Genomic DNA, 23,163 nt, shown 5'->3' with positions numbered 1-23,163 from the left:
TCAGGAATCAAACATTACTGTCAATATATGACACTGTCTAAGTTAATGTTTATATTCAGGCACTAATTAATACAATTAGACAACTCTTACAACTCATCAATTAAAAATTAACCCAGGAGTAGATGGGCAGAGACATTCTCCAAAGAAGGCTGTACAAATGACTGATAAGCAAATGAAAAGATGTTTAACATTGTTAGTCATTAGTGGCATATAAATCAAAACCATACTGAGACAGTGAGATACCGCTTCACACCCAGTAGGTTGGCTATATTAAAAAAGACTAACAAGCTGGACATGATAGCTCAGCCTGTAATCCCAGTGCTTTGGGAGGCCAAGGTGGGAGGATTGTTGAGCCTAGGAGGTCAAGAGCAGTCTGAGCAACATAGCGAGACACCATCTCTACAAAGAAAAATAAAGATTAGGTAGGCATGTTGGCACACCTGTGGTCCCAGCTGCTCAGGAAGCTTATGTGCAAGGATCACATAAGCCTGGGACGTCCAGGCTGCAGTGAGCCATGATTGGGCCACTGCACTCCAGCCTGGGTGACAGAGCGAGACCCTGTCTCAAAACAAATAATAAAGCAAAGATAAATAGTAGCAAAGTGTTTGTGAGGCTGTGGAAAAAATTGAGCATGCAAACGTTGCTGGAGGGAATGTAAAATGCTGCAGCCACTTTGGAAAACACTTTGGCAGTTCCTCAAAAAGTTAAATTGAGACCTAGCATATGACCCAGCTAATTTCATGACAAGGTGTATTCCCAAGACAATGTAATACATATATCCACAAAAAAAAAATATATAGGTATCATCACAACATATTCCTAATAGCCAAAAACTGGAAACAATCTAAATGTCTATCAACTGATGAATGGATAAATGAAATGTTCTATATACATATAACGGAATATTTTTTGGCAATAAAAAGCAACGAAGTACTGATACATGCTATAATATTATTGGACCTTGATAAATAAACTTAGGCATATTAAAATTTTAAAGCATATAGTTGAGCAGACAGGAATTAATGAATTGGGCAGTGCCAGACCTCAAGCGATTGGGACCTCACCGAAGGTGTGTGAGGGAAAAGTGTTTATAAAGTATTCACAGAAACAAGACAAAGGCAATATTTGATTGATAAAGGGAGGAAATAGTCTTAAAGTCCTAAGTAGAGATTCCTTGGCTATTTCTGATTGGTTAAGTTTGTTTGTTTGTTTGTTTGTTTGTTTTTCCCCTGGGATATGACTGTTTACTCTGAGTTGGGTTTCTGTTTGTTTATGTGAGAGCCCAGAAAGCTAATGCCACCTCAGTCTAGTGACCTCCTAATTAATTACTTTAACACGTTTTGTGAAAGAAGTCAGTCTCAAAAGACTACATATTGTAAGATTCTATTTATATGAAATGTCCAGGACAGCAAATTCATGGAGATAGAAATTAGATTAATGGTTGCCAGGGGCTTAGAGGAGCTGGGGACTGGGGAGTTACTGCTGAGGCAATATGGGTTTTTTTGGAGGGGGTAACAAAAATATTGTAAAATTAGATAATGATGATGGTTGCACTACTCTGTGAATATAATAAAATTCACTGAATTGTGCATTTCAAAAGGGCGAATTTTATGTTCTGTGAACTATATAACAATAAAGCTGTTATAAAAAAATTACATTGTATACTTTTGAAAATTGACTCATGCAAATAGAAAACCAGTATATGCCAGGAAGTAATTTCTATGTGTGGGTTTGTTCTTTCTGTTGGCATACTCTTTCGGAGGCTTTGGAGACTCAGAGGAATAATGTGTCATTTAATTTCTCACCCACTATGACATATTAAATATGTTTTTACAAACATTTTGTCTTTAACACTACAAGGTCCTTCAGATTTAAAAAGTTCTCATATATCAAAGGTTTTGTTTGTTTTCCCCATGGATGCTCAACTTTCAGACCCTGAAAAACTATTTTTGTTATTTAAGAAATTTATGAGTCTGATAGATTTAAGTAAGAGGATAATCTCATACATTCATTCGAATATTCAAGTAATGTATATTGAGTGTTTGCAGTGTCCTGAGACTGCTAGACATTGGGTGTTACCAGCTGGGCATGCAGCTACACTGTTGGCACTTCAATAGGTTAACTCACTTTTCCATGGCTACTTTAACCTCCCTAGTCTACCCTCCACACAGAAGTCAGAATACACTTTTTAAAAGATAAAATACATTACGCTTAAAATCTTCCAGTGGTTTTTATTGACCTTAGAATGAAATTTAAAAGCCTTTATACTGACCTTTAGTGCTTTGCACATTCTGGCCTCTACTACCACTTTTCCTTCGTCTGGCACCACTCGTTATACTCCCTTGCTCTACCCATGCTGGAGTTCTCTTGGTTCCTTTAGCATTCGGTCTTCTCTCATGACTCTTGTTGGAGTTTTGAATGAGATAGGCTCTCCCCTGGCCATCCTCCCAAGCACCTTTATCTATAGCTAATGTTAATGCTACTCCTCATTTCTGTGTTGCGATAGATACCACTACCTATGGGAAGCTTTCCTCTGTAGAAAAGGTTGGGTAACTTTGTAATGTAAACTGGCAACACTGTAACTTCTCTTTTATGGCATTTTGCATAAATGCAGTTATTTATTATCTATATTTTACATTGATTTGCAGATGCCCAAAGGCAAGAGACCATTGGTTATACTCGCCACTGTATCCCTAGAGTTGAAGTCTTGATTCATATATGATTCCCCAGTGAATATCTGATCATCAACTTAAGAAAGCTGGCCCTTATCATTGCATTACCTGGACCATAGCAATTGTCTCCAAATTGATCTTTTTGCCTGAAGCTTGGACTTCTTGTATCTGTCTGAAAAAATACAAGCCCCATAGCATGGTATAAAGTTCCGTTTGTAGTGATACCACTACATACGAACTTTATACCATGCTATGGGGCTTGTATTTTTTCATATCAATCTCATTCCAAGTCTCCTGACTTGCCCTCCCTTCCTTTCATGTTCCAGGTCTATTAAAATACATGCAGCCCTTCATCCATTCCTCTTAACCCCATGTTGTGTTAAACATTCTTCTGTGTCCAGCTCACCAGTAAAACTGGAAGCTTATACAGAGAATTCACTAGACTTTGTCATTTCTTTATCCCCAATGCTTGTTAAAGTGTCTGGCAATATTTGTTAAACTGAAATGACCTCAGACGTCACAGCAGAAACTTCTCGATTTAATGCACTGAATTAGATTTAATTTCAGGCATTTATAATATTTTATTGAATCTTAAATTACTAACACTTCGTATCTTCCATGAGAACACAGCATGACAACTGTGATAATCTACGATTCTTCTAATGAATGCACAGAATGCTTCCACTTAAACTTTTATGCAGATAAATACTCTGATACTATTAATGTTGTATCTGCATTTATCTTAAGTCCTGTCAAAAATCCTGCTTATCAAATTAAGCTATTGGAAATAAGGGCAAGAGAAAAATAATAAATATTAAAACCACATTTTGGTAGAGGTGTATATAATCTACTCGAAATTGCTCTGCGAGTGTTCCCACGCTACACCTTTCATCTTCCATTTCTCAATTCAGGAATGCAAACATCAGGCATTTGGGCTTCTCTGTTGCATGTACTGTCTGGGTTCAAAGGCATCCCAAGCTGCCCAGGGCCTGGGGCAGGACTGAGGCTTCACTGTCAAACTAGATGCCTTTAGATTGTACAAGTGTATTTCTCGTTTAGAGAATTCACTTGGTTCATCTAAAGAAGTTTTTAAAATTGCTTTTTTTTTTTTTTGTAGTTCACTCGTGTTCATTTAGATGTAAATAGGTATTCTTTGAAAAAAAAAGTTGCATGATCTTCATTAAGTTCAGGGAAAGCCTACACACAACAGCCACCTCCTAGAGGGAATTGTGGGTGGTTTCCATGTAGATTGTGTCAAAGGCTCTATGAAATCCTGCTATTTAAAGGAACGCTTTTGCACGGTTGGTAGGAGTATAAATTAGTTCAACCATTGTGGGAGACAGTGTGGCAATTCCTCAAGGATCTAGAACTAGAATTACCATTTGACCCAGCAATCCCATTACTGGGTATATATCCAAAGGATTATAAGTCATGCTACTATAAAGACACATGCACACGTATGTTTATTGTGGCACTATTCGCAATAGCAAAGGCTTGGAATCAATCCAAATGCCCATCAATGATAGAGTGGATTAAGAAAATGTGGCACATATACACCATGGGATACTATGCAGCTATAAAAAAGGATGAGTTCATGTCCTTTGTAGGGACATAGATGAAGCTGGAAACCATCATTCTCAGCAAACTGTCACAAGGACAGAAAACCAAACACCACATGTTCTCACTCAGGTGGGAACTGAACAATGAGAACACTTGGGCACAGGGCAGGGAACTTCACACCCCGGGGCCTGTCGTGGGGTGGGGGGCTGGGGGCGAAATAGCATTAGGAGATATACCTAATGTAAAGGACGAGTTAATGGGTGCAGCACACCAACATGGCACATGTATACCTATGTATCAAACCTGCATATTGTGCACATGTACTCTAGAACTTAAAGTATAATAATAATAATAATAAAGAAATCTTGTTACTTAAAAATACCCATTAACTGTATTAAGTAAAGCATTTCCAATATTTATTTAGCCAAGAAGCCCATTTTTGACTGAACAACTTATAGATTTTCTCCTAAAAACACTTTGAAAAATCCTACTCTGAGGTACGTTTCATTATTTCCCAAAGTGGTCATTTTAATAATTGTGCATTATTTGGGGTTTGGGCCACGGCAGATTTATTTTGGGGGATGTCAACATCCATCCTCCAACAGGGAATGTGGGCTGGCATCTGGCTGGGTAACTTCAAGTTTATAGCTAGGCCGTTGGCAGTTGTGGTCATCCTCGATGGGTGCTCCACATTAAAGAAGGATTGGTCATGCTAAAATTTACCAAGGACTCTAAGAACACAGTTCAGAAACTGAATCCCTTTGAAAATTCTATGTGCATTTGATTGAATTAGATTTTTTGCAGGTGCAGCAATGTGAAAATAGGACTAAACATTATCTTGACCTCCTAAAAGTGATTTATTTCCAGAGAGATGAGAGTAAACACATCTCAGACAAATATCTTTGTCTGGATGCTATGCTTCTAGCTTTATACTAAGCAACCATTTTATTCAATTATCTATCCACACGCACTGAGAATTATAATATTCACAAAGACCATTAAGATGGATTCTCTAGTTAAGAGCATACACCAAAAGCAAAGTTGTTTCCAGTTTAAAATATATATATTTATTTAAATATTATTAAATATATAAATATATATTTAATTTGAATATATTGGTGATTCTCACTAACTTGAGTGGAAATATGAATGATTCATAAATACTTTAAAAATCTATAATATGTAATATGGATTAGAATGTGAGATCTTCATCATTTGTTGATCAATAAACAATATAATCTATGTAATTAAAATGCACATCACAGTCATCAGTAATCTCTGATAGAGTGTCCTTCATTCACATTGGAAAATCTGTAACCCAGAACAGAAGATAATACAGAAAAGATTTCCACGCCACTGCCTGGTGTCCTCTGACTTTGCTGTTGCCTTTTTCATTCACTGATAATCAGCTGAGTAGCCTTAGAACAAAGAGCTATCGGGAGTATCACAGAACCACTCTTACCCTGTTCAGAGCCAACAAAGGACACTCCTGGCCATAGTTTACTAATCCGCCATCTTAGAATTATTAAGCCTGTTGGGGGAAAAAAGAAAAGAGATCATGATAAAACTAAGAGATGGATGAATACAAACAAAAATAAAAAACAAGCGGCCAGGTGCGGTGGCTCATGCCTGTAATCCCAGCACTTTGGGAGGCCAAGGTGGGGAGATCACCTAATGTCAGGAGTTTGAGACCAGCCTGTGAAACATGGTGAAACCCAGGCTGTACTAAAAATACAAAAATTAGCTGGGTGTGGAGGTGCACACCTGTAATTCCAGCTACTCAGGAGGCTGAGACGCAAGGATCGCTCGAACCTGGGAGGCGGAGGGTGCAGTGAGCTGAGATCGTGCCACTGCACTCCAGTCTGGGTGACAGAGAGCGACTCTGTTATAAATAAATAAACAAATAAACCAAAAGCCTTTATATTATACTACAAGCAAGCAAGATTTTAAAAACAAAGCCACCAAGTTTATATTTATGGAAAAATTGAAATAAGTAAGAAAGTGTCCCCCACTGCCCTTTAAAATACTTTCTCGAATGCCTAAATAGTCAGACTTGGCCAGATGATGATACTAACTGTATCTTCTTTTCATCATTTTCCATCGTTCCTGATATAATACAGAATGTGGAAAGCGGTCATGTCTTTTCTCCTTTCCTTTCCCCTCATTTTCTCTACCTCTGATGATTTCAGGCTTCTGGGACATAAAAAAGTAGTTTATTCCTAGAGTCAGTTTAGAGACGGTTGTCACGTCAGCCTGGTAGAAATTGATTTATCAGGTTCAATTACCACCTTGTTTATATGTATCCAAGAAATCTGTGAGCACCAGCTTTCTACTTGATACTTTCTCTCAGAATGTCACAAAGACTCTTTAAAACCCAGAAATCCAGAACTGAACTCATGGTCTTGTCTCCCGAACCTGGTTACTCTTTAGTACATCCACTTAGAAACCTAAGAATCATCCATGACACTTACTTTACCTCCCACCAAATTTCCAATCCTGATTCCTATTGATTTTATAACCTAAATATGTCTCAAATAGATTTGAGTTGCTCTTTTATGTAGCCAACTATGATATTCTTGCTGGGAGACGATTGCAGGTAGATGTGTCCCAGTTAGTGTAATCTCATGCAGTCTCCCTCTCTCCTCCACTGCCCTATCCCATCCCATTCCATCACCAGAATAGCCATTGAATCTCAGAGCCTCAGAATAACCTTTCAAAAAATCAGTGGTAACCTGATTTTCTCAGGGTCTAATTCCTTCCATGGTAGGCTTGATTAATTTCTTTAATATTATCATCAGGACTCTATTTATCTGCCTTTCAAATTATCAGTCCTATTCTCTCACTAACAACTCCCCTCCTTCCTTGGTTAGCCTTGAGTTATTTTATAGATTTTAACCCAACAGTCAAATTCTTGGGACTTTATTATATTAAAATAAAAGCACTAATAGTTTTCAAAGATGCTGGACAAGGTTGTTTATATTTTCAGCAACATTTGAATCATAATACTGGAAAGGAGTCAATATCCAACAGTGGGGAAGGTTGAATACATTAGGATACAATCACACGCGCACACTGTGGAAGATTATGCCAGGTTCATAGGTAATGCTTTCAAGCTCTGTCCATTGATATGAAAAGATTTTGATGTTGTATTATGAGATTGAGAAAGTGAAACAAATAGAAGCACATATAATGCCCTATTTTTGTAAATTATTTCATTTTAAATATACTATTTTTATGTTTAGAAATAGATACACATATATAAAAATGTGTGTAAATGTGGTTATGTGAAAAGTACATGGACATGTGAACATGGAGAAAACAGAAAAGAATGTGTAATGGTTTGCTGTACCTTATTATCTGGGAAGGACAAGCTGTGAGTGGAGGTAATAGGGAGGGTAGGAGTTAGAGAAGCAAGCAAAATAATAGGAAAAGTCTATGGCATTAAAAAAAAAAAAGAGAGAACCCAGTGATGCAGGACAGGCAAGCCCCAAACTGGGACTTAGGCTGGGAGGGTTTCTTGCTTTGCCCAGGAGAGAACTTAAGGGTCAACCCATGGCAGAAGAAAACAGCTTTTTTGAAGCAGCAGTGTTCCAGCTCCGGGGGTGTTACAGCTCAGGCAGTGTGCCAGCTCTGTGACTGCCCCTGCAGAGCAGAGCTACTCCACAGGCAATGTGTTGAGAGTAGCAGCTCAGGGCAATTCTGTAAGTCGTGTTTATACCTACTTTTAATTACATGCAGATTAAGGGGTGGTCTATGCAGAAATTTCTAGGAAAAGGTAGCCATTTCTGGGTCATCTGGTCATGGCTGTGGAAAGAGGCAGCAGCACCTGGGTGTTGCCATGGCAATGGTAAACTGACATGGCATACAGTACGGGTGTCTCACAGAAAGCTGCTTCCACTCCATCCCTGTTTTAGCTAGTTGTTGATTTGGTCTGGTGTCCAAACCTGGCCTCCAAAGACGAGTTCTGCCTCTTACTTCACCAGGTTGTATGGTATGATCCTGTGTATAAAACATTATATGAGTATGTATATGTGTGGATATCTATATGTACACATAGATAAATTATAAAACATATTTGTATATATCTACCAATCGCTGGATGTATTCTTGAAATAAGTGACATTTAAGTGACAAAATCTGTTGTGGAGATGTATAGAGTATAATTCTAATTTGGTAAAATCAGACAAAAAAGAATAAAATGTAAATATATGTGTTTGTAAACGTGAGAATAAGGTTATAGAAGGTTGGGTCTTGGCCTGTGTGCTTTCCCTACCCTGTCGGCACCCACCATTTGGGATTGCTTATGTACCCTTCCAGACATTTAAAATTCATTTATGTGTATAAATAACTATAACAATAGAAATATGTGGTATTTTAATTTAAACACCATACATGATACCTTATCATTTTCCTTTTTTTTACTCATAAATTATCGTGACTTTTTTTTTTAATACAGGGTCTCTCTCTCTCTCTCTCTCTCTCTCTCTCTCTCTCTCTCTGTCACCCAGACTAGGGTGCAGTGGCTTGGACAGGGCTCACTATAGTTTCAGTCTTCCAGGCTCAAGTGATCCTCCCACCTCAGCCTCCTGAGTAGCTGGACTACAGGTGCACAGCGCCATGCTCAACTCGTTTTTTAAAAAATACTTTTTGTAGAGACGAGGTCTCACTCTGTTTCCCAGGCTAATCTTCAACTCCTGACCTCAAGGGATTCTTCCATCTCAAATTCCAGAAGTGTGGGGATTACAGGCATGAGCCACCATGCCTGACCCATCTTGATTTTTTTTTTAAGATTACAAAGTGCATAAAATCTATATAACATACTATTGATTTTATAGTCATTGAAGAATGATGGGCATTAGTTTTCAATTTTTCATTATTCAAAATAAGTGATCTATTGAGCATCCAGCATCCTTGTATATGCCTCCTTGTTTTTTTTTTGTTTGTTTTGTTTTGTTTTTTGTTTTTGAGGCAGAGTCTCGCTCTTTCGCCCAGGCTGGAGTGCAGTGGCACGATCTCGGCTCACTGCAAGCTCCGCCTCCCAGGTTCATGCCATTCTCCTGCCTCAGCCTCCCGAGTATCTGGGATTACAGGCACACAAGCACGTGCCACCATGCCCGGCCGCCCCCTTGTTCTTAAGTGTAGTTGTTTCTTTAGATGAGCCATGGTTAATGAGAATGACTGCCTGGTAGAAAGTACCCACTTAAAAACATCATAAAAACAGCCAATACCCCACCTCCAACTCATTAGAGGATTTACCAATTTATACTCACAGTATCGTTAGGGACTATCTGGTTTCTCATACCTTGACCAACAATTGATACTGTCAATATTTAAAAGTTTTTCTGTTTGGTTGGATGAAATTATATTTTTAATTTCAAAGATAAATATTGAGGTTGGTCAGCTTTTATGTTTATTGCCATCTGCATTATATCTGTGACTTATGTATTCATATCCTGTGTTCATTTATTTTTTATTTGGTTATCTTTTTCTTAGTTTTTCAAATATTCTGCATAATAAGCATTTGTCTATCAAATATGTTGAAACTCCAGTCAGTAGTCTGTTTTAACTGCCTTTCTCACTGTGCAATATATGGCACATGAATGTTAGTTATAGGTGAGTAGATGTGAGGAATGACAAAGGCAGAAAAACTTACAAGGTCTCCATGCGATCAGAAGGAAAGCATGATATTACATTTGAGTACTCTAGGAAAGGAGCATTTAAATCATCTCCTGCATTGTCATGTGACTATTTCCAACAAATGAGGTATTTAAGAACAAAAGTATTAATTCATTTGCATAAATGGCTATTAGCTTTGTTCTGGGGACTGGGAGAGGGATTGGTAGTTACTGGGAACAACTGTAAACACGGCCAAACAAAATACTTCCTGTGCTCTACTCCACATTGCTATAGGACAAATCCCACCGGGGATGTGCAAACCAAATGCTGGCAAGGTTGATAAATAACCTCAAGTTGAGAGATCGAGAGCAATTTAATTTCGTAGGTGATATTTTAAACGCACCTGAAAAAATGGAAACAGGCAAGGAGAAAAAAAGAAAAGCAGAGACTGAAAAGTACAGGGTGACTCCGGAGACTGTAACACAATTTAGCTGAAGCGTAGGATGCTCAAAGTGGAGTGCTGGGAAATTTCCAGCTTCAGCTGTAAATTCACATGAAACAATTTGGCTTGTCTTCATTAGGAGATGGGAAGAACCACCAAAGGCTTTGGTTCAGAGAAGCAGTGTGATCAGAACTGTGCTTTAGGAAGCGTAATCGGGGGAGCTGGAGGGAAGGATTAGAGCTGAGAGAGTGTTGGAGAGAAAGTCAGCAAGGAAACCCATCTATCTGAGAAGAGCTAGTGAAAGCCCACTCTTGACTGAAGGAAATTCCAGTGCAGGAGAGGGGAAGTGAAAAGGCGAGATACCTGATGAAAACACAACAGCCTTTGCTTGCACATTTTGTTGTTGTTGTTGTTGTTTTATTTTTATTTACTTTTATTTATTTATTTTAGACGGAGTTTCACTCTTGTTGCCCAGGCTGGAATGCAACGGCGCGATCTCGGCTCGCTGCAACCTCCACCTCCGGGGTTCAAGTGATTTTCCTGTCTCAGCCTCCCTCCCCGGTAGCTGGGACTACAGGCGCTTGCCACCATGCCCGGCTAATTTTTGTATTTTTAGTAGAGACGGGGTTTCACCATATTGGCCAGGCTGGTCTCGAACTCCTGACCTTATGATCCGTCAGCCTCAGCCTCCCAAAGTGCTGGGATTATAGGCCTGAGCCACGGCACCTGGCCTGCTCGCACATTTTAAACCCCTAGCTGGTGCTGTTTCTAAAGCATCTGCATACATTTTCAGCTTTGGAGTAGTAGAGAAAATCGGGTCATATTGAATGTATTCTCCATTTTCCTTTTATCAGTTATTATTTTTTTAAAAATTAGCTTTTTCAATTTACGATTCTTACACCCACTGATAAATGAAATGGTCAAATTTTGATTTTACATGTCTAGAGATATTACTTAGCCTCTCAGTTTCCCCAATCTTTTTTTTTTTTTTTTTTTTTTTTGAGACGGAGTCTCACTCCATCCCACAGGCTGGAGTGCAGCGGGGCGATCTCGGTTCACTGCAAGCTCCACCTCCCGGGTTCACGCCAGTCTCCTCTCTTAGCCTCCCGATAGCTGGGACTACAGGCGTCCACCACCACGCCTGGCTAATGTTTTGTATTTTTTCAGTGGAGACGGGATTTCACCGTGTTAGTCAGGATGGTCTCGATCTCCTGACCTCGTGGTCCACCCGCCTTGGCCTCCCAAATTCCTGGGATTACAGGTGTGAGCTACCGTGCCAGACCACTTTCCCCTAATCTTAAACTTGCTTCCCAGTGGCCTTTTTTCCCCCTTCTCTGTGGTTTCTCACAACCTCAATATTGATATTGTAGTAGCTGGCCGCCTTCTCTTGATGAAGAAGAGTCTAGTAATTTGTGGTACTATCTAACTCATGAGGGTTTTAAATGTCACAAAGCTCAATGGTCACATTAGGAAAATTATTATATATTCTTGGAGGTCATATGTAAAAATGTGATTGAATGAAGCTTTCCTGAGTATGACCAAATTAATAGCACAATTTGGAATTCTACCCTCATCTGCATACTCTTGCCTTCAGGGTAGAATTCCTCTCTTTTCTTTCCACTAATAATTCAAGTTTTATCTAAAGATTTCCCTGATGACCCTGGTTCCTGGTGATTTTCTCTGGCTCCTATACCAATCATGGCTTAGAGCATTTCTTTGGCACATACTTTATACCCTATTGAGATGTTGTTTCTATTGTACTGAAGTTAACTTTATATAATTGTTATTCATTTCATACTTAGAAATTCTACCTCCGTAACTAGATTATAAACTCTTTGAAGATAAGCAATTAGGGAGTAAAATGTATTTTAGTTCTAGTTCTAGTTTTTATTGCCATTATTGATAATACTTCACACAATTAAAGAGAAAAAAAAATCCTCTTAAAGTATAATAATAATAAATAAATTTAAAAAAAATCCTACATTTATTTATTTATTTACTTATCTATTTACCAAATCCTCACAGCTGCATGTGAATTAAGTATGTCTATTTTGCAAATATCAAAGGATGGACAGAGCTTGCAAGTGAATTGATTAAGGTTAATAGCACGTGTTCTAAAATCTGCAGTTGCCCGTTTGCTCTGGTGAGTCAGCATCTGCTGACTGCTGCCAAAGGCTTGGCCTGCCTCGGCAGATGTGCAAGCTGCCAAGACCCTCCAGCCAACCCCACATCCTTGAATCTGTGTGCTCTGACTGCTGGGATCAAGTCTATGAAGCCTTACTTTCCTGTTTATACCAGTGACCATCAGGAGCTGAAGGCTATTGGATTATCCAAGATCATTAGACCAACCTGTGTGTTTGATCTCTCCTGCCTTCCCAAATCCAACACCAATACCTGCACTCTCTCTGAAATCTGCAAGTCTGATATCTCACATTATGGTCATTATTTCCTACCATTCCAGTTGACTTACTCCATTATTTTTATTTTTATTCAGTTATTGACTTGATATTCACAAAATAGATCAGTGGTTTAGGAAACTTTTTGCAATGCAATTTTAATTGAAAAAGAAGAATATAAAATAACTATGTAAAAATTCATAGTAAAAAGACAGCTAATATAGAAAGGACTGATGGACTTATGGGTGTTTTTGCCAGTTTTAGAATAAAATGTATTCTCCTTTATTTCTAATCCCAAAATCACTTTATCTTATGAAAATGTTCAATGTACTTACTCTTCTCCTTCATTTTTTTTTCTCTTATTTCTCTCTTTACCAAATCTCCATTTAGATGATCTAGTACCTTTAAAGCATGTGAATACACTTCTAATAAGCCTTGGATAATGCTGTAAAGAAAGGCATCTCAAATTCAGGTCATGTGTTTAAACTACATGTCTCCCTGACACTTCCACACTATAGAAAATGTTGTCTCACTTGTTTTGCAATATAAGTATTTTGGATCAAATTATATGAAACGAGATCTCTACATTAAAAATATAATCATGTGGTAATGGCTACTGTCCACCCGAAAAAAACAAACAAAACAGAATCTCACTAGATTCCATCCCTTCTCTAGGCTATGTCCCGTAAATCTGCCTTCTTTCTCCAAAACTCCATGAATGAGTTGTGTATTTCTTATTTATCTTTATCTCTTGCACCCCCACTGATCACTGTGCTTTCTTCCCTGCCTCTGTGCTCAAACTGCACTCTCCACAAATCACTGATGGTCTTCTTCTGATTAGAGCCAATGACTAATTTCCATCTTCATTTTACTTGAACTTTCAGTAGCTTTTGAAACATTTATTCATTTCATCTTTAAAAACAACAACAAAAGTTTTCTGCATTTGCAGTTTGAGGTAACCCACTCTTCTGAGATTGCCTTATTTCTCCTTGAGCTTCATCTCAGAATTGTTTTCAACTTCCTTTGGTCTCCACATCTAAATGTTGGAATGCCCAAGAATCAGTCTTCAGCACTGTCCTCCCTCTGTGCCCATCCAACTGCCTGCTGTTGAAAACCACATTTCTGTACCTTGCCTGATCTCTCCCTTGAGCTTTCAGTTCAGGTAACTAACAGCGTATTGGACAGCTCCTCTTGGAAGAGTGATTGTCATAGGAAGCCAAATATGTCCAAGAGAGACTTAATTTCTTACCCAACCTCTTCCCTTAGTCTTCTCTATCTCATTTAATGTACTTTCATGTGCCCAGTTGCTTCAGACAAAAGATACCAGAGATTCATGAATCCATCTTTCTTTCACTTGCTATGTTTAATCCACCCTCAAGTTCTACTGTCTTCTCCTTCAATAAATAGATCCAGATAGATAGACAGAGAGATCCAGATAGATAGATGTTCCAACTGGATCTCAGTTCTCACAGATCACCCTTAGCAAAGGCAGCATCATCTCTTCCCTGAAACACACTAAAAACTTCATAGCTGGATTTACTATTTTTATCTTGTCCATCTTCCCTTCCCTCCCCTCCCTTCCCCTCCCCTCTCCTCCCCTTCCCTCCCCTTCTCTCCCCTTCCCTTTCTTTGATGGAGTTTCACTCTTGTTGCCCAGACTGGATTGCAATGGTGCGATCTCAACTCACTGCAACTTCCGCCTCCCAGGTTCAAGCGATTCTCCTGTCTCAGCCCGCTGAGTAGCTGGACTTACAGGCGCCCGCCACCATGCCTGGCTAATTTTTGTGTTTTTAGTAGAGACAGGGTTTCACCGTGTTGGCCAGGCTGGTGTCGACCTCCTGACCTCATGCGATCTGCCTGCCTCAGCCTCCCAAAGTGTTGTGATTACAGGCATGAGCCACTGCGCCCGGCCCCTTGTCCATTTTCTTATGCCCTGTGCAGACCTCTCTCCAAATGACAGCCAGTGTGATATTTTCTTTGAAACATTAAAGAGATCATGTTACTGCTATGCCCAGAATTCTCCAGTTACTTCAGAGCCCACTTAGAACACAAACTTAGCCCTTGGTAGACCATGATGATCTGGCCAGTTTGCCTCTTGCCTTGTCCCCCTACGCTCCCCATTACTATGTGGCATTTTTCCGTTGCTGTGGCCTTTCTCTCTCTTCTATTTTAGTGTTGTTCTCTCTGCATATAAAGCTTTGCATATAAAGCTTTGCATATAAAGCTCTGCATATAAAGCTTTTCCCTGTGATCTTCCCATGGCTGCTGCTTAACGTTATTCAGAACATAACCTAAATCCTACTTTCCAAACAAGTAGAAAATAGTATTTAAACCAATTGACCACCTGGTTGAAGCGCCCTATCCCCACTCCACCCCATTCCACTACTAATGATGCATTTTTAACTAAATAACAATTAATACCTAAAGTTGTCTATTTAATGTCATAATTTTAGTTTTCTCACTAGACTATAAGCTCCTAGAGAGAAGGTTCCTTGCTCTATTCCCATCTACTAGAATAATGCCATACCAATAATGAGGGCTCAGTGTATTGATTGACATTGTCATCTGTAGCTAAACAAGAACAAAAATTGATTTGGCTTTCAGTCTTTGAACTTTCTAAACAAAGGAGTCTTTAAAACTGGAAATAAGAAAGGAAAGAAAAAGAGAGAAAGAGAAAAAGGGGAAGTAATTGAAATCCTTGGTCAATTCTCAGTATCTCTATTCCTGACTTTGAGACAGTTCAGTCTGAACAAATTAGCCTACAATTAGGGATTGGTTTTCCATTTCTTATTTGACTACATTGGCACTGCAGCCTCAGCCTGGTGGTTTTACATAAAAGACTAGATTTTTCCGAAGATTTCTTGTATCTAAACACTTGTCACTTTGGCCTACAAGTTGGATTTTCCAGAGTCCTAAACTAAATGCTTTAAATCCACCCACACAGTCAGTTTAATTAATAATTATGAATAGGAATGAAATGCAGAAGCGCCCTCTGGTGGTTTAATATATAGGCATGCAAAAATAGCAACATGGAATCAATATTCTGTTCACAGTGGTGTCAATAGGAGATTATTAAAATGTGCTTCTGCTTCTCCCCATCTTTCCCTTCCTCTCCCTCTTCCTCATTCTTTTCCTTAATTCAAAATATAATATGAGTTAGAATGGGAAAATTTATGACAATGTCTAGCAGAAATCCGTATGGAGAAGCAACTTGTGGAAAATGGAAAGGATCCATGCCTCCAAGTAAACACTTTTACAGAAGACCTTCTTTACTCTTTGCTAACCATAGCGTAAACATACCTCTAATCCTTGCCAAGCAGAGATAGTATGTGTTTCCTCTCTTACTCGACCTTAACATTGCTTTATTTGCTTTTCCCCAAGAACTGGGGCAGTGCTTAATGGAGTCTTAATAATTTATAACCTCCTATAAATATTCCTTGTTGCAATGCTAGAATGTACTAGTGTTTTAAAAGTGGTGTTATGGTCACAACTTTTATATGTTTTCCGTACCTGGCTTATGGAATTATTTGTACCTTGAATGTAGCAGATCTACTATTTGGATGGCAGTTGTTCCATAGTTTTAGAGCATAATATTTTGTAATCACTTTTGCTTTTGTTTTTGTTTTTTTTTTTTTTTGGAGACGGAGCCTTTCCTGGGTTCATGCCATTCTCCTGCCTCAGCCTCCCAAGTAGCTGGGACTACAGGCACCTGCCACCACGCATGGCTAATTTTTTTTTATATTTTTAGTAGAGACGGGGTTTCACCGTGTTAGCCAAGATGGTCTCGATCTCCTGACCTTGTGACCTGTCCACCTTGTCCTCCCAAAGTGCTGGGATTACAGGAGTGAGCCACTGCGCCCGACCTGTAATCACTTATTTTTATTTACTTTTTTCATTTCTATTGATACAAATGTAGCAACATAGTAAAAGCTTTTCTCCTCCTCCTTTTTTGTGGGATGGGGACAGTATATTACATGAATTCTTTCTCCTGCATCTGATTTTCCTTCTAACATTTACATTTTATATACATTTTATGATTTCATCTATTTGCATGGGTTTAACTATTGGCTCTATGCGTGCGATTCTATTCATTAACTTGGTTTTGATCTCCAATCTATTATTTAGAGCTGTGTTTTAGAAATTACCTCACAATTAAAGCTCAAAATGAGAATTAATCTCTCCCTCCAAAAAACAGGGACACCGTAAACTAAACTTGTTCTACCTTCTAACTTCCATCTATCAGTGTCTGGCTCTGTAATCATCCTGATTACTATGTTTAAAACCACCAAGAGCTTTAACTTCTTCTTTCTTGTCTTGTATAGGGAGTCAAGCCCTAGTCAAATACCATTCATTGCGCTCATAAAGGAGCTTCCCCTTTTCCTCTCTTATTTCACTGGTTCTGAGTTTATTCCAATAGTCTCTTACCTCACCTATTGGAATGGTGTCTTTGTTGATTGCAATGACTATAACAGATCTTTCTAAAACAGGGCTCTGATAATTCTGTTCCCTTGCCCATTAATTATTAATATAGTATAATAGTCTGAAAAATCAAATCCAAATCTAATGTATCTGGTACATTACCTCTGCCCCCATAGTGACCTGGCCCAACTTACTACCTTCCTAAATTTGTCCTCTTTGGAATAAAACTAACATCATGGACTTTCTCTCTGTGTTGAAGAAATAGCTTCTCCAACACAAAGACCAGATTTGTGGGAACAGATTTTACCCCTAAAATCAGCCAGCTCTTTTAGAAACTATTTCTCAGAATCATAAGGGAATTGAACACGAGAAATAAACTCAAATTTGTTGCTATAACTGAAAAAATTACCAATAGTCTATTTCTTCTGGATAGTTTAAAATTAGCTTTTAGTATAATAATGTGAGTTATTTAATGTAAGGGAGTACAGCACATGTGTCCACAAAGTACCTTGTTTCTTATTTTATGTATCATTATTATTATCAAGCATACATGCAGACTCATGCCTTATGTAATCTCTTAACTGCCTCTCTGTTAACACCAAGCATCCTAGATGTGACCTGAAGCAAAGCAATTAGTTACCTTTACATACAAGCGACTGTGAAGTGAGCCTGTGCCTCCTCCACTAACCCAGGTTGCTTAATAATCACTTGAACTACCTCAGCATTTTTTGCTTTTCAATTTGTAATATTTTAAACATTTTTGCTTTTCAAATTGTATTATTATTATTAAACATTAAGGAAGTACTATTGCAAAAGAAATAGAGATTCTAGGGTGGGCACGGTGTCTCACGCCTGTAATTCCAGCATTTTGGGAGGCTAAGGTAGGAGGATCACTTGAGGCCAGGAGTTTGAGACCAGCTCAAGCAACATAGTGAGATGCCATCTCTCCAAAAAAAAAAAAAAAAAAAAAAAAGGGATAAAAAATAAGCCGGGCATGGTGGCATGTGCCTATAGTCTAGCTACTCTAGAGGCCAAGGTGGGAGGATTGCTTGAGCCAGGAAGTCCAAGGCTGCAGTGAGTCATGATAACGCCACTACGCTCCAGCCTGGGCGACAGAGTGAGATCCTGTCTGGAAAAAAAAAGAAAGAAAGAAAACAAAAACAAAAAGAAACAGAAGCTCTGCTTTGTGAATCAAATGAAAATAAACAATTTAAGTTATTCTTTACAAAGTTTTTTTGTAAAAAGCTTTGAAAGTCTGAAGATTTGAATAAGACTGAGTGCACAGATGGGGGAGGCTCCAAAGATAAGTTTGTGCTTTTGCACGTAGTGCCAAGATTACAGTGAGAATGAAGAAAGTCAGCTAACTGACAAGCAGTTGTTGAAACAAATAACTTGATCAGAACGGTGGAAGTGATATGGGCTAGGAGCAACTAAGAGAGTCATTTCAAGGTGAAATGGGAACTTGAAAATCAGTGGGAAGCCTGGGAAGAAACTGAAAGCCAGAGTAGATAAGCATTAGGGAGGAAAACAATTTTTTGCAAGACACTCCAGACTGATTGCAGGGGAAAATGGTAGAGACCAGGGAGGAGAATTAAGAAGGAAATTGCAGTATAAGTCAAAGATGAAAAATTGTCAACATAAGTGTGAAGGTTTTTTCAATAGCAAGAAGGTACTAGTATTGAAAGGTGCCACCCAAATTGGCTCACCTCAAGGGAGCTAAGGTGACAGGGTAATGTCCTGATAACAGATGGTTTTCCTTTTCTTTTCAATAAAGTATGAAGTTGAGCTCCCTCATAGCAAGTCGACAAATATAAGGGCTTTGAAATTTACTTGCGTTTATTAGAATCAGCTATATATGCTTGTATCTTTGGATACAATCAAAGATATCTTATAAGTCTATGGCTAGAGCATTTTCTTTTGTATTTGAAAAAATAATTGCAAAGATGATAATGGGGATAAAGGTGTTGCGAGGCTGGTATTTTTCAGCTCTCCGTCTGCCTTGCCTGGAAACATGGTCAATAGCAGTTACAATCTGAGGTCTGACGAGGGAGGGACAGGATGAGATAAGATTTCTCTGAACTCATAACTTCAAAGTAGTTTTATTTTCTTGAGTTTCAAAGATGAGAAAACTAAGATATGTAGAAGTTCCATAACTCGCCTCAAACCCTATGGCAAGGCATACTGGATAGTGATTGCAGATTCTGTTTCCCTTTCTCTTTGCTTCTTTATTTCAAACTGTCCTGTGGTGTGGTCAAATAATCTTACTCTATCCACTTAAAAACACTATCAACTTAGATCGTCTTCCCTGGGTTCTTGTTACTAGGAGTTGTTGATGAACCTATAGCGAACATACTTTCCTCCATTTTTGTGAATAATTTAGCACCTTACTAATAGATTTATACTTTACTATCGCTACTTTTCAAAGTGGAAATTCACTTTGAGTCTTTTACCACCTTGTCCTTATGCTTCTTTTGCTTCTGTCAATCATTTGCCCAGCCCTGTTGACTTTGCCTCTCTTCTATCTGTAACTCATGAACACTGTCACTATTGCAGTTCAAAATTAAAATTTCTTATTCAGGACTGCTTGAAGAGTCTATTAACAGTTTACTTGCCTTGAATAGTTTTCTCTCTCTAGTCCAACTTCTGCAATGCGGCCTCATGCATTTACTAAACTTCAGCTGTGGCATTTTACATTTTGAGCAACCATCAGGAGCTTTTATCTAAAAAATAAAGCTCCTTAGCCTGGCATTTAAAGCCCTCCAAAATCTTTTCTCTAACTTACCCTTTAAATATAATTTCCTTTTATGATTATCTTCCATGAACCCACCTTTCCAAGCAAAGCAAAACTTTTTCAATTGTCCGTGTCAGCCTCATGTTTTCTGACGCCTACCCTCTGAGGACTTTTCCTCTGCCCATCATCACTGTTCTTTGTTCTGAGAAAATTCTCTATCAAATCCATCTCCAAGTGCTACTCTTGTCCCTCCTGTGCATCTCTGAAATCCACTTCTTCCATTTTACTGCTTCTCTGCCGACTTCGGGCCCTGACATTTTCCCTGGGCCTGTTGAAGGACCTCTCTTCTCCCTCTGTCTGCACAGCTGCTGTGATGAGTTTTCTCATGTGGAAATCTGAAGCTGCACTTTCCCCACTTGGAATCTTTTGCCTGTGTTCCATTTGCTCTCACAAGTCCTTTAGCTCAGTCTCCAAGTCATACGATGGCTTGTTTATGTCTTTCACATCAGCCTTACCTCTTGCTACACCCATTTCTCACAGCATGTACTTCTTGTTCCAAATGCACAGTGTAGTTGCTGTAACCATGTGTTACAAGTTTTGACATCCTTGTAATGGGTTGCTCTTGTCATGTTATAGGACAATTGCTATTTTACCGGTGTAACTTTCATCTCAACAGTGTACGTGAGGCCATGCCTTATTCATATTTGTATCTCTAGCATCTAACATAGTAGGGTACAACAGATATTTATTTTTAATTTGATTGAACTGAAATAACTTCAACATATCCAGGTTCAATGGATGCTCCAAGTCTCATCCCGATGGGTAGTAGCCTTTCCCAGGGTAGTCTTTGCTGATATCCTTCTTCACCCATCACCCCCACCAGGCAAGGATCCTACCTCTCTCGGACATCCATTGTCAGTCGCACTTTTTTGACACATACAACTTGCATTTTGATGATTAGAAGGATTCCTTTATTTCTTTCCTCTTAAATTACAAGCTCTATTAGGAGAAACTTTAGTTACTCCTATTTTCCCTATTATAACATTTAATATATGTGCTTTGCAAATACTAAAAGTGAAAGAAATATGGGTAAAATAAATGAAATGGATACATAGCTTCTTCAATACTCATTACATGGAAAATCAAAGAGATCTCTAACTTTAAGGGAACTTTGGAATAATTTATTCTAACTTCTTCATTGTGCACATTAGGAAATCACATTCAAAGAGGTCTGTTACGTTTTTAAGGTCTCAGTGTGAAGAAAGGAAAAATTAGGACGAGAACCAGAGTCTCTTGATTCCAGGCAATGCTTTTACGTATTTCCAATTATATTACTCTGCCTTTTCAATTATATGAGGTATCATATAAATCTGTTTGATGCTTTACATGTAAAGTAATTACTTAATTTTTTCGATGATACTTATGTAAATTATACAGATATCTTTACTAGATAAGTATTAAAGAAACAGTATGTTTTTGATGGGGATAAATTATTTTTTAAAAGTACTGTAATAACACCCTGAAATCACACCAGTTTGAGAAAGAAGATGCAGAACTATTATAAAAGGAGATCTTCATATTAATATTCATTGTCATTTCTAAGAAAGGACCTTAAGAAGAAAACTACAAAGATATTTGCTTTTGACCTTAGAATTCATTTATAAAAGGACCACATATTCCATAGCAAATTATTTCATTTTAACATAGGGCAAGTATGTGATTAGTTATACATATAAATCATAAATAATATCTATTTTGATAAAGTAATATTACATAAATAAGTCAGTTTATTAATATAGTCATCTGATTTTGGCATATCTTGCACATGTATACTGCATACCACATAAATGTCCACGATGTCCATTTATCATAACTGCCATTTTATACAGACAATTTACTTCCCTCTGTTTGAAAAACTAACAAACATTGTATATTATTTTAAAGGTGAATATTGAGGTGAAAGCAAGAACATGTCATTGTTTTGACTTCTACGAAACATCACATTCTCAGAAAGATGGAGCATGATTTCTAACTGCCTTTTAATGTTTTCTATTTAAAAGGTAAATAAGATTTGTGGCCGCCCCATAAGAACACCCACACAAAGCCCCCGTTGTTCTTTTGATCAGAGCAAAGAGAAGCATGGAATGAAGACCACTACAAGGAACAGTGAAGAGACGCTTGCCAACAGAAGAAAGTAAGACATTTGTTTTACAACCAGAAAGAGAAAAGAAAGTAAGCCATTAATTTTACAACAGAACAGAACATATTCAATTAAATAGAATAAAATGCAATATGGATGAAAAAAAAGATCAACATTCATTAACTTGAAAATTCAGTGGCTCCATCTGTTCCATTAATTTGGAAGATAGGTTCAACTTATAAGACCAAGAAAACTTCCTGTGATAATGGAACATTTCGATAATATAACATGGAAGGCCATATCGGGGGCCCTGGGCACATGCGACATCGTGCACTTAAAATATGGCCAGTGTGACTGAGGATTGAATTTTTAATCTTAGTTAATTTTAAATTGTAAATATGGTTAGTGGCTACCGTATTCGAGAGGGAAAGACAGAAAGATAATAGATTTACATGATGTGATAGGTATTACTGAATGTTTAACATATATTTGTAAAAGTTTAATAAAAAGAAGTTTTCATACTTTTTACATGAAATGCTAAAAATAGTTATCTGTTGATTCAAAATAATAAACATCCCATAGGGTTTGCTAACTCACATTTCTACCACTATGCCCATCATTATTCCACAGGTTAAATTCAGGCCTTGTTTTGCGTTCCTTTGCTTGATAATGGATGCTTAAGAGGTAAAGCTCTTAAAACTAGAGGAAATTATTATTTGTGTGTGTGTCTAGTTGACCAGTCAGTGTATGTCCTGGCAAACACTAGATTCTAAGTCAGTACTTTTTGAATTGGACTGAAATTCAGAATTTTGTATTCATTTATGAAATAATTATTTCTAATAATACTCTATGAATAATTCATATATAAAGTATTTCACATAACGTTTCTATAATCTAAAATCTGTTTCTTTCTTTTTGGGATAGGACACCTAATTGCCACATTCTCTCATCAGATGGGCTGTAAGCATGGGATAAAGATCTGGGCTATTGCTGGCTATTTTCTACAGCTAAAAAGAATTAGCATTTTATTTTACATGTAAAGTAGCTGTTCTTTTTATCTAAACACCTACAATGATCAGCAATCATTTCTTGCACTTGAGAAATCAGTGTATTTTGTCTAGGGTGTTTTTATAATAAAACCCAGCTACAGAAGATCTGAAGTCCTTCAAGGTGATGTATTTCACCAC

General features: G+C 38.0%; 1 protein-coding gene across 1 annotated transcript in view; it reads left to right on the top strand.

Annotated features, from left to right (window-relative positions):
• The window catches only part of LOC105477190 (glypican 5), a 1,465,510-nt gene that overhangs the window by 301,000 nt on the left and 1,141,347 nt on the right, over positions 1-23,163 (top strand). Inside the window, exon 4 of the mRNA XM_071081156.1 lies at positions 21,897-22,030. Coding sequence (XP_070937257.1) covers positions 21,897-22,030 — 134 coding nt within the window. The remainder of the gene's footprint in view (positions 1-21,896; positions 22,031-23,163) is intronic.

This window comes from Macaca nemestrina, chromosome 16 (genome assembly GCF_043159975.1).
Source record: "Macaca nemestrina isolate mMacNem1 chromosome 16, mMacNem.hap1, whole genome shotgun sequence".
Lineage (NCBI taxonomy): Eukaryota > Metazoa > Chordata > Mammalia > Primates > Cercopithecidae > Macaca > Macaca nemestrina.
The sequence above is the reverse complement of the archived record's forward strand: the minus strand, read 5'-3'. Positions and strand labels throughout refer to the sequence as shown.